Source organism: Hypomesus transpacificus, chromosome 19 (genome assembly GCF_021917145.1).
Source record: "Hypomesus transpacificus isolate Combined female chromosome 19, fHypTra1, whole genome shotgun sequence".
Taxonomy (NCBI): domain Eukaryota; kingdom Metazoa; phylum Chordata; class Actinopteri; order Osmeriformes; family Osmeridae; genus Hypomesus; species Hypomesus transpacificus.
Genome location: NC_061078.1, coordinates 10,328,034 through 10,341,289, shown reverse-complemented (window position 1 = coordinate 10,341,289; position 13,256 = coordinate 10,328,034). Strand labels below are relative to the sequence as shown.

General features: G+C 41.5%; 1 protein-coding gene across 2 annotated transcripts in view; it reads left to right on the top strand.

The window, feature by feature from the left end:
- The first annotated feature begins 1,922 nt into the window (after positions 1 to 1,922).
- The window catches only part of LOC124482164 (nuclear receptor ROR-alpha A-like), a 102,947-nt gene continuing 91,613 nt past the window's right edge, over positions 1,923 to 13,256 (top strand). The window contains exons 1-2 of one of the 2 annotated variants that reach the window (XM_047042556.1): positions 1,923 to 1,985; positions 2,102 to 2,275. In XM_047042556.1, the coding sequence (XP_046898512.1) occupies positions 2,122 to 2,275 (154 nt within the window). In that variant the 5' untranslated portion in view covers positions 1,923 to 1,985; positions 2,102 to 2,121. Of the gene's footprint in view, positions 2,276 to 13,256 lie in introns of both variants that reach the window. The other variant, XM_047042555.1, reaches the window with a different exon arrangement.

Genomic DNA, 13,256 nt, shown 5'->3' with positions numbered 1-13,256 from the left:
ACTTTAAAACCCTGAGGGTTTTGGTATTGTGAACTTTCTGGGTGGAGCGGCTCAATTATTCATCTACACGCACATATGTATTACATGTGGAGAGTGAGAGCGATTACAAATGGGTTTTATCCATGAGAGTGCTCAATGAGTGTGTGTTCCAAGGAAGTAGTATCAACGTGGCAACTACGATCAAACTATAAGTGACAGCCTACTCTAGGGTCATACCTCCAGTATTGTGTTCCAGTAAGTTAAGATAGATCTAAAGAGGTCAAAATCTGATCATCCCTCTCTCCACAGACCCTCTCACCAGTTGCTGAGTCATGACTGGCAGGAGGCTTGTTCCTGTTGTCATGTTTGTGAACTTCAGAATCTAAATGAAAAAATAGGTATGATAGTGATTCTACTGCACAGCAGTAGCCAACAGCAGGAGTTGAAAGTAATGTAGCCGAAAGAAGTAATAAAGATAATAAAGGTGTTGAAACACCTGAAAATCCAAGCAGTACTTATTGTGTGCAAGACTACTGTAGTTCCAGAGGATTAACTTTAGGCTAAATTGAAGGAAACTGTCAACATCCACTTGTACAATGATAATTCACATTTTTTTTGTTTAAAATTGATCTAATTGAAATGATGAAATCTAAAGCAATAGGCTCTGCAAAATTTTCCCAGTTTTTGCCAGAGATAATCGAGACACAGCAGATGATGAAAAGACACAGGAGGATGTAGTAACATCGTCATTAATTCGCTACTGCACTTTCTGTATCACCTTAATAACTTACACATCGTGGCCGGAGATTTATAGAATTTTCTGAATAGCTTTAATATTTGTTATTTTGTGATTCGTCATCACTTGGTAAATATTTAGGTTTGTTGATACTGATGTTTATGAGTGGGCTAGTACTGTAATATTTGATGATGATGATGTTGACGGCGATCGATGTTGACAATTTATCATTTAGTTTTTACGCTTACTAATCTAACTTTTCTGCACTGTTGAGGAAGTCTGAATCAAGTAGGCTACTTCATTGACAATAACTGAGTACATTTTCATATGACACTTGAACTGTTGATGTAATCTCTCGATTTATTGTTTATTATTTATCGTCAGATGTAATTGTAGTTGTGATAATCCATTCATGTATGCAACCAATACACTGTTCACGATTACATTTAATTAAATTTTACTATATATCAACAAGGTGGATCCCAAAAAATACAACCCATGCCGAATTCCACGTGAGGGGCGGGATTTGGAGTGGCCGTATGACTAGTCTACTGAAAGGCCGTAATCTCAAACTAAGGGTTGGGCGATTGCCTATACCTCACTCCTGGATGGGTCAAACACGGAATTTAGCAGAACATGTATTTGAACTTGCATAGGCACATCTTGGCACATTCTGAATAGGCCTACTGATAATATTTTATGAACAGATAACATATTTAACTCTCCCTTTTTCTCCTACTCACTGTCTCTCTCTCCCTGACGCTCACGTGCGAAAACGCACACGCACACATATATCTTGCCTATTGCCTATATTCATGAGCAAAACAGTATGACAGCAACAACTTCAAACAATAATTTCTTATTGTAGCCTACTATTTAGGTATGTGTGTGTGTGTGTGTACAAACTTGCCTTAATTAGGCAACTCATAATTGTAGCCTAGTGTGTGTGTGTCTGCGCACGTGTGTGTGTGTGTGTGTGTGTGTGCGTGTAAAAAAATAAAATAAACTGTAGGTCTAAAACCTTTTCGTTTTTCTCCAACAAACTCGCCTAAATTAGATGGATCAGCGATAGCCTAAAGTGCCCAGTCATTAGTTATTAGTTGTATGCTGAGTGTTACGTCTTGATCACTCTGCTATTTGTTATTGTATTGTGTTAAAGATGACAACCAATATTACTCATGACCTCGACAGCGCTGCTCGTGGACAACCAAATCTGTACATCCACTTCAGCGAAGACAAGCGCGCGCTCATTTCACAGTTCCAGGCTTCTGTAAGCTAAATGATATAGGCTGCCACATATTGACAACCTTACACTGCTTGTAATTGTGAAATTTGTTTGGACAACAGTCGTTGTTCAAAATTATATTACATCAGTATTTTTCGCAGCAAGTCCAATATAGAAGAATATGGAGTCCCCACCGGATCCTGCAAGCGACCCGGGCAACAGCGGTTCTGAACCGGCTACTCCTGGAATGGACACGCCGGTTAACCTGAACACCCTTCGAAAGGACGAGCACCAGCCACCTATGAGACGACAGAGTTGCTCTAGCACCAATAAAGGTAATACACATTTAACAAGGCTAATTCTTAACAGCTGCCAAGTCGTTATAGGTCTATAAGGTGTTCAGCAACTTCAAATTCCTTTCCTAACCCTTGGCTGGATCTTTTAGTGTTCTGCTTCCCCGTTTCCTACATTGGCTTTTCCTACGACACTTTTATAGGCTAAGTAAACGTTAAATACAGAAAATTATAGCAGTATTGGCAAACATACCGCCATAAAAGGACACACCATCTTTTCTTTGATAAATATCAAAGGTTTTTACGAGCTGTGAACAATTTCTAAGTCGCCTGCTATAGTTGATATTAACAGTAGCTCTGTAGCGCAGCCTACTCACGCATAATGCGAGGGTGTACAGTCTTTGATTGACTCTCTGATCAATAAGCTACTCCGTGACACATAATTACACGATTTATAGTGGTGTGTACGACAAGAAGTTTTAACTGTTCGGCTGGCGTTTCACGGGTTTACAGGATTCAAAGACAGACTTTCAAAGAGCAAATACTTCATCGGATAAGAATAGTCACCTCCTACACAAATGATATTAAAATGTCCTACAACGGCAATTGTACAATTTTGTGACTATGTTGATAAAATAATTGAGTAGGCTATCTCTAGCAGACATTGTATCATACGGTGTTCATTAAAGCCACACCCCCAGACTGCGTTCGATTGCGAAGCGATTCCAAGTTCACTTCAAAACACAGCATTCACCACTTAATGACAGTTTTAGGCGACATTTAAGTGACTGACCACACTTCACAAGAACGCATTATTTTGACATTTACACATGGCTTTTTATATTACACAATGGTTGTTTCATTGAGCATTTCAGAACAGGTTACGTAACAACTTGAACGGAAAATAAAGAGACGACCACAAATGCTAAGTGTCTATGACTGAATAATGCCATTGTAACCAGATCACTGCTTTTGTAGGCTACCAATAGGCTAACAACAGCTGGTCGAACTAAAATAATGCCCGAGGAAATCTCAGCGCAAAATTCCATTTTGTAGTTTGCATAAAGGCTTCAGCGCGCACGGTTATGTAAGAGTTGACTCCAGCAGGTGAGCGGGCATGGTGCCAGAAGACTGACTGTTTAAAGGTGGAGTTGACAGCTAAGGAATAGGCAGACGCACATCTAACCTGCTAACCCACATTCTCGCTGATTTCTGCATCGCATTTGCAATGAGGTTCATGAAGGTTTCCCATGCCATTAAGGATTCCTTTAATGAAATGTATTTTTTATATTTGCAAAAACACAGACCTAAAAAGTTGAATACGGAAACTTTTATGCCATGTGGACAAACTCTTAATTCTAAAGGCTTTCCATTTAACTTAATACTTAAGTTCTGTTGCTACTGTGAGTAAGGTTGGCTTATCAATGAAGCCAAAGTAAACATCTATATCTGATGGAGTAGGCATAGCCAATAGTGAAATATATTTGTATACCGCCACACATTCTGTGTGAACCGTATGCTTAGACTTTTACAAGCATTTCAGGCTCATCAACCAAAACCGATCTAAGAGCTATTTTTTGGGGGGGAGAATGAGCATCAGGGTGGTACATGTTTATAAGATCTTGACACAAGATGGGTGAGCTATGCACCAGGAGGACTAAAGGTTCTAAATGAGATTTGAGTGAAAGCTGCAATAAGTATATGACTGGCAGTGGCACAGTGCTTGGTCAATATCTCCTAGTCAGGCTACTGGAGTGTGGTTGTATCAGATAGCAGGGATTATGTTCACCATGGGTGTAACTAAAGAGGAGAGGCTACAGCCATCTGAGAAGAGGGAAAAGAAAGCTCTGTGGCTGTCTTGAGTGGATGCATCTTGATTAGGTTGATTCAGTTGTTGTCTTATCATATTTGTATTCTTTTTGTTTAAGAAACGTGATTAGGTATCATATCTCCTTTTTAGTTTCTGACTATTTAGCTGTTGGAATATAGTATATGACTGCTGTGGGGGTAATGCTTGATTTACTTTATTATTGCCCAGTCATGATTGTGTTCTCAGCAATTTAATTACTGCCCAAGGCCTTTGTTTAAGACACAGTTTGACTTATAAGATCCTGCTGAGAAAAGACTGTCACATCTGTGGTAAATATTTAACCTTTTGAATTATGTTGTAGGGATTTTGTGGTTGCTAATAATGTATATGTAGTCATGCAAAAAGCCAGACCAAATTTGTCTTTAAGTCATTTTTACACATCTACTTCACACTGCCTTGCACCAACCTTACTAAATATTCATTTTTCCTTACGTGCAATATCACTCTTTGCTTTGATAATTCCTCCTTTCCACTAGTGAATGTCTAGTTTCTTGATTCATAAGTAATAACGAATGCCTACTTTGAACTTTCAAGGGCCGGGTTTCCCAGATTCGTTAAGAAGCTCTTAACGCTCAGAGCTTCTTAGGAGCGTTCTAAGAACGCTCTAGAACGCTCCTAAGAAGCTCTGAGCGTTAAGAGCTTCCTAACGAATCTGGGAAACCCGGCCAAGGGCAGTTTTTGTATTATAAACCAGTCCAGTTTTTGAGAAAGTTGAGCTGCAACCAACACTCTACTTGAAACATGACCCTGTTTATTTCCTAAACTGGGTGATGATGTACTGTTCAAACTTAGTGGAATATGCCCCTCTGACCAAACCAAAATCTACTCGTCTGGGAGGAGGGGCGATGTATTTTGAACTACAGGCCCACAGCAGACTTGCTGGTTTGGCAGCGTTTTGGGTGCCAATAGCTGGTTCCAAGATTTGATATGAAATCTCCATGGTGCAAAGATAGCTCAGATCTCTTTCCCATGAGGAAAAGCTATCTCAGGAAACCCAAGTGGCGATGACCAGACGTTCTCTTGATGCCTCCCCTAATACGTTTTAATTAGAGGTCTGGGGTGTAAGTGGCCTATTTTCACGAGGGCTATGAAAGTCTCCATGGACAGGGAGGGCCTTGCAACAGAGATGGACTGGAAAGAGTTCATTTCTGAAACTTTTGATACGTTTGCTTTTATGATTTAGTGTTTTATATCAAGTAATTGGCATAGTATGGTATGATAGTAGCCTCATATAAGTCTAGCTGACACACATGGAATTCTTATGGGTAAGTCTGCCAATGAATGAAGTTAAAATGAATTTCCCACCAGGCGTGGGTAGCAGCATTTGGAATCACCAAATCACCTCTGTGGTTTGGGATAGCGTTTATGATAGTTGATGTCAAGAAACTATTGTTGACTAATATTTTTTCAGTCCTCTAAAGCATCCTTGGGTGTGAGAATGGTGCTGTTGAACTAAAAGTTATTATTTTATTATTAACTGGCTGAGTGGTATTTAACTTTAATTTCAAAAACACCTTTAAAAGGGTAGATATGTACAGCTGTATGCTACCACCTCACTCAAATAAAAATATAGTTTGCCTGCTTTCAAGTAGCAGGTATTGTAGCCTCTACAATGCAGAGAACCTGAGTAAGAGTTTGAGGAAGTTTGAATTACAACTTGCAGGAACTAGATACCTGCAGCATGTTACGTAATTGCCAGTGTACGTTTCACAATGCTCTTGTCTCTGTGACATTGAATTTGAATGAGCTTGATGCAATCTAGTTGGAGCCCAGCAACTAAGTCACATAGAGGATATTGCCTTGCATATCTGACCTTGCTATCTGTCACCATCTCTTCCTTGTCCATGGAGAAAGGCAGTAACACTAATTGATATTCAGCACTTATTTTCCATGTCCGTTCACCACTTCATTTTCCCATAGAGGTAAATTGACCAGTGTGTTACTAAGACCTGATATGAATCAGACACAAGGAACTGCTATTGCCCAAGTTCCCTATACAAGACTGTAGAAAGGATGTCATTTATACAATTCTATGAAGTTGTGTTTATGTTCCTTACAAGATGAAACTGTGCCAGTAATGGCTATGGTAAAAAGAACGACCTGTGACCTGGCCTTTAAGATGGACCTGGAGCTAAACCATGTATGCTCCTAGACAAACTACAAGCTACATAGGTTGCCTATTTCTTGCTAGTTCACTTCAAATGTATAGTCAACACAATATTCTCTCAGGCTTTGTATCACCAATCATCCACTTCAGTGGCCCCTGGCTTACTCATGCATCAAAGAATGTGGAGTCAAAGTAACTTCAAAGACAATTCTATATTCTCTCACACTCATTACTTGGCATCAAATATGTTCAGATGTAACAACCATGTATTCTCAAATGCTGGTTAGAACTCTCTCTGAAAACACACACTCACACGTATGATTCATCTTATTAGAGACAGAAGACAGAGAGAAGAGATATTGCCGTAATATCTCAGTGTTAAGCACTGCTACGCCTCATTGCCTGTGGGCTTTTTGACACGTAGTATTTCTCATTACTCTACTACAGCTGTCCCCCCATTATCATTATTAATGCTGATGTGTACTTATTGTTTTCATAAGTCCTTCATTTGCCTACTCCTCCTCAGTTTTAAGTTGTCGGTTGCCTTGACCTTTGTAGGGAATGCAATTCACCTATAAATTAGTTAAATGATTGCTCGAATTTTTATTTTTTATTTGAATTCTTACCAGCTTCTTACCTCTAGTGGATAAAGGATAAAGGATTACTAATAGTCAATATAACTCATACACGTGTTATCTGTCCATGTCGGTTTCGACAACAGAGAGAACAGGTATCGCCTAGCACCCAGCCACCCAGTTGTATGAACTGCCAAGACACTTGGCGACGGTAGCCATTATGACAGCTGGGTTGGGACTCTGCGCTATCGTGGCCGTGCACTGTGCAGCAGTCTTTGAAAGGATGCCTGTTTGGTCCGCGCTTCCTCTCGGCGGACTGCGCTGGCATTCGTGCAGGCTTGTTCTGGCCAGGCTGTGAGGACGTCCAGCGGGAACCATAGGAACTCAAGCCATAGAAGCGATACTCTGAGCCTTGCTCGCTGAAGGCAGTTCCTTTGAATCTCCGTATGCGCCCATGCTGCGAGGACAAGAGTCTTTTACCTCTCTCCAGTTGAGCTTGGCAGCAACCATCACAAAGCCTTTGTGATCGTCGCTGTCTATTATTTGGTCCAGAAGGACCCAGACAGCTGCTGGGACTCTTGTAATAAATGTTTGAGATTCATCATTCGTTATTATCAGTCCATATGCTTCGTTCATGATACCAGACTAGTGCTGCATAAACGTGTCCATTGAAAGGGTTAGTGACTTTTCTTGGCACACTGCATGCAGAACTTCTGCATGACTACATTACTATGGGATAGGAGTTACATGTATGACACTGTGCATCATTCTAATGAAATAAGCTCTTCAGTCAAGGGGATCCTCTCATAAGGAGATGATCTAGAGACAATGTGATCTGCAGTTGAATCCATGTCAGTTTCCGACTGTTCAATCAATCTAGATGTTTGATTGACATCATCGATCAGGGCCTGAGCGTTGTGCTATTAAGGACGACTAACTTCATTAAAGGAAATTAACGACGAGGTGCATCATCAGAGCAAGTAATGCAATCAATGCAAGTCTGTTTATTCAGACTACAGGGTGTCCATTGATTGAACACTTGGGATTCCTTCTGTAAGAACCTTTGACTCCAGCGTGTAACATCATGACAGACTCAGTCATGTGTGTACAGTAGGTCTGTTTGTTAAGTATGTGCTTATACAAGTATGTGGACTGTGTGTGTGTTTGTGTTATTGTGTGTGTGTGTGCGCGCGTAATTCTGTTTTATTTTCAATTGCAAAAGACAAACTGTCCAAAAACTGAATCACAATCCAAAAGATGGCAACAAACATTCTTTTAGCAAAATAGGAATCCTCACTAAAACTGTTTAACAGACAAGCCATATGGGGTGGGAAGCATTTTGAGCAGTGTCCAACCAGCAGTTGACACTCTTTAGCTGGGGGAATCTCAAATTGATATTTCCAGACAGGTTGGCCACCTGTCCACAACCAGGGGAAGATGCAGGGAGGTTGAAGGAGAATGGAGCGTATGGGAGAGGAGAGCATGGCGGCGGGTCGGGTAGGGTACAGCTCTGCCAGGGTTGCCAGGTGCAGCGCCTTCAAACCCATATGTCAACGGCTCGAGGAGGAATTCCGCCTAATGAAGCGAGGCTCAAGCTCAAAGTGACGCCCAGTGCTATCAGCAGAGCAGATATAAGTTCTCTCATAGGTGGGCTTAGGCCTCATCTCATATGCCAGTACAGGCTGTGGCTCGTTATTGTAGTTTCAATTTTGTCTTTATGCTACTAAAGTAGTCACTTGCTTTGTTTGCTGCGGTGGGTTTTAAATGTCAGAAAATGTGCCGGTGAGGGTCTCGTTAGCTACTCATTCAAAAACATATCCCAGGGATATAGTTAAATGTGACTCATTGAGGCCTCTCTGATTCAAACTATAGTCGCGTCGGACGTAGCCGCCTACCCCCACCCCCGTCTCTGTTGTATGAATGCTCAGAGGGAAGGTCACAGGAAGCAGACACCCTTTCCCCCCGGTTGCCTGTCAGATGACTTCCACACAGGATAGAAAGTGATAGAACCCACAGGTGGCGTTGCTAATTTGAGATTAAATCCCTAAAAGCCATTTGTGTAAATCGCTCATTAAATTCGTACCATCTCTGCTCTTGTCACCCCCCCCCCCCCCCTCTTTCTCTTCTTCTGTTTGTCTCTGCAATCATTGCAACCAACCAATATACATCGAGGAGTGGGAGGACAGGGCCTGATGGTTTTTCCTGTTAACAGACTATGTTCTCTAAAATCTCCCAATTGGGAGAGGACAGCACTGGAGTAGCAAATCAGAAGTTGATGGTAGAGATGTTTGGTTCTCAGAGCTGGGTCTAGTGCTCCCTTTGAACACAAGATATTCATTCAAGATATTCTTGAAACCATAGCTTTAATGGTTACATAATATTCATGCACACCAGAGAAAGTTCTGAGGCCATTTGCTGACTGTACAGTATCTATTCATTTGCTTTTACTTATTTTCTTGGTTAGTATGTCAAAGCAGCTTTGGAGAAGCAACTGCTTCATGTCAACATTTCTGAAACATGGTGCTGTTGATTGGATTTCTGCGCGTTCCAAGATTTCTACTCCAGATAAACATTTGTCTTCTTTTTCTGGAACGATTGTTCTTCGTTCCTCACCCTTCTGTTCCAAGAAGCTAATTCCGTAGAGGTGGGAGAAATGATGTAATTCTAATTCTGACTTCGGGCCAACATGTCTTGGCAGACGCACTCACTCACACTATCACACACAAACGCACAAAACACACAGACACACAGATGTCTTATGCCAAGTGCTTTATTTATTTTTGGTGTGAGTTTGAGTGGCCAATGGCCAGCTTTTCCTACCATTATAAACACATATTACATATGCAGACATATTGCATAACTCCACACAGAAAACAATTTATGTGGTATAACATTGTTGACTCTAAACAGTCGTGACACACTGTGAGATGTGTCAAATTGTCACTGCTGGGTTCCTTCCTGGAAGGAAGAAAACAGTCATTTCAGTGGTTCCATCCAGTGTGACTGTTAAACATTGAGACACTGGAGTACGTCATTTGCATGTTTGTTTTTAGTTGCTTTGTAACTGCTTTTCATAGAAATGACAAATGAGAGTCTAGAGGGTAGGTCATTGTTTGCTGAAATGCCACATTGTTTGTTCCTTGACAGCAGCGCAGCATGAGGAACTCAGTCATACCAGTTGGCCATTCTAAAGAATCATATCTTTTTTTCAGTGACAAAATAGTTACATTCCTGCCACCCCTACCTATTTAAAACATGATGGTTCTATACCCCATATCGTCAGTACGTCCCCTCACACTGTGACTTCACTCTAACAGTTTTCATATTGTACGCCGTGTGCAAGTCTGTTTGGGCCTGTATTTTGCCTAAATGGCCATGTTGTCCTATTTTAGATATTTCAAAAACAAAAGTTGAGGGAGGTTATAATGTTCGGCCCATTCGGGTCTGCAGACTATCCATCTGACCCATCAGAGAGTAGATGTTTTTCAAACCACATGGACTGCAGCCTGCATCCATCTGACACACATAAACCCCCACTGTAGCCTACTGGACAAGCTCCAGAAAAAAATGGTTGGTTGTCTTATGAACCTGTACAGAATCTATTTTCTACTTTTGAGTCTATATTACAGATGGACAAACGTGGCTGTGGAAATGACTCAAATGAACTCAAATGCACGAGTACATAGAGATTGCATTGGAATGCTCTGCAAAGTCTGTAAAAACACATTGTAGTGAAACGTGACCTGAAACCTTGATGAAGCCAGCTAGTGGTAGTCAATTAAATGACATTTACATCACAAAGCAAAGCACCAACCCCTCTGTGTTCTGCACACATACCCCCACACACTGACACTGACCTCCTCTTCCGTACTCCCTACCACACCTGATCGTGTTTGCTTGTACACATATTCTCTCCGCATCACTTAAATACTTCCTGGTGTGAACCCCCTCTCCCTTCCCCCCACACACCCTCCCACCCATTCCCCCCGGTGGGGATTGGAGGTGTGAGATTAAACAATGAGGGTGACAGAGGTGTCGCAGCTGTCACAGCAACGGGGGGATTATGATTTATTAATCCATGCCGGCTCAAATTCCGACGAAACCGGCGCAGGTTACAGTGCGTCCCTCTAGGGAGAAGCCCGACGTACAGAACAATACGGACCATGTTGCATTTTGATGGTTAGCCTCCTTAATGGGAGAAAATGGCAGCCGATATTATTTAGGAGCCCAGGGAGGGGAGGCGGGAGACGGTTCAGCAGTGGGAGGGGTGTGCTGTGCAGCTGGGGGACGGGGTCACAGTGGGTCACGGCTAAATTAAGTTTGTTTCATCTTTAAAGAGGATAAGCGAGCAAGCAGCATTTTTTTTTTTTTTACTGAAAAAAGCAGTGTTCAGCATAAACATGCACGCTGAAAAGGAACTGGCCTACATTTAGCGGGAATGGGCCATTGTTTGAAAGTTTACAACATCACTTAAGGGGACGTGTTTGAAAAAAAAGCTACCAAATTGTATGATTTGGTGAAATCAGTAGAGAATTTGTCAAAAGATCTTGTCTCAGACGGGGATTGTTGGGATACTGTTTCGGTCATTGTCTCCATTAGATTGAGGATTTCTTCATTCACCATGTGTGTTTTTCAAGGCGGCCCTCCATGACTCTTACAAAAATATACATTTCAGCACAGTGGCGAGAAGACTGCGGGGTCAATTGAGACCTCCTGTCTGTCGCCTGCCTTCCTACAGTTGGAGAACATTCCTACTTCATGTGTGAAGGAGTGTTCACAAGGTACTTTGTCTTTCACAGCCCTGGTTTCCCCTTTTTGCTTTTCATCACTGTTCACTATGGAGTACCTCTTCACACATCTGCCTGAGCCAGAGGCCCGGGGGACCTTGTTTGAGCATGTCTCCTGTGTCCTCCATCCTTGTCTCCCTCACATACATATTTATATTCCATAGGTTTGGCCGAGCCGCTTGTTATTGAGCGGTATCAAGCAGTTCATATACTGCAGTATGTATCTGAAAGATCTAGGGCCTGCATGTTTTTTGTTCTCTTAACCATCATGACTTTTATGCACTTCCCTAACATTAGGTAGTCCACTTCCTTTTTTATTTTTACGTCAAGTATGGTTAGTAAAGACTATTAGTATTTGATTCCAAAGTGTTGAATTCTGACATGATGTATAGTATTTTTGTAATAATTTTAATTGAGTGTACATTAACTATCATGTGACATCATCTGGACATAGCAGTCATGGACAAAGGAATTGTTAAATGTTGAACATCGTTATAAAGCTAGCTACCTCTGGAGAGTGCAGCCTCCCTCACACCAAGTTCTACTTGTGTTATAGTGGTGTGAGGAAATCAGGCCGAGACTTTTAGTTTGACGTGGGTCTGTCAGGTGTGGGCCCGGACGTTAATGATACATTGATGAGGATCGTTCATCGTCAAAGATGTTTCAGACGACCCTTTGTGATGAGACTTAACATCCGCCAATGAATGTTCTCATGGGTGACAGGCAGCGATACCAAGGTCAGTCCTTGAAATGAGATTATGACGATGTTGCTAATTTAGAACGGTAGGGTGTACAGGGCCTTTTGGGTGTTTTGGCCCATAGAATCTCAAGAACTCGTATGATATTTCCCAAAGCAGGCATCGCACTTATGACTAAGACATACAGTCCTAAACCAAATTGTACAGGTGATATCGAAATGACACCTAGACAAAACAGGCTTTTCAGGACACACCTGGACTCGTTCTTTAGTGCATAATTAATGGTCATGACTTGAAAGTTGCTAATGAGAGTTTGATGGGTGTGATACATATTGTAGATGTGAAGATTCCCAGGGGAGTCATTTTGCAGACTGGAATAACCTTCAGACTGGGAACGCAGTGGGGACTAATACTGTTCTAAGTGATTGTGATGATGTATTGTATCATGTGAGATGAGTTAGTCGGTTTGCTTATCAAGATGTTTCATTCCACACATGCCTGTATAAATGCATTACAACACAGAAAAAAACAGATTCTAAGCAGGATAGGAATGTCCACGTGTAGTCTGTGGAAGCTTCTTGAAATGTAGTGGTCGTCTTAGGTTTTAAGGCTCTCCAGAGCCCGGCAAATTCAGTGCCTTGATAAAGTACTTCAAGTGAGACATTTCATATTGAAAACACAAACTATTGTTTGTGGTTGTAGAATGTTTTACCTTATAAACCACACAGGGACTGTTATTACTCTTTTTGGAGTTTGTGCAGATTTTTTATTTTGCTGCTTCGAACTGGACATATCTGTGAGTTAGCCGAGTGGTAATAATGAGCCAGAGTGGTAGAAAGGAAGTGGAAGACAAGGAGGAGATGATGGAAACAGCAGGTCCATCCTGAGGTGATTCATCTTGTGTGACCATTAGTATATAAAATAAGGTCCATGAGTGCATATCACACAACTGTGAGTTTAAGGGAGTTTGAGAGAGTGTTGTATAA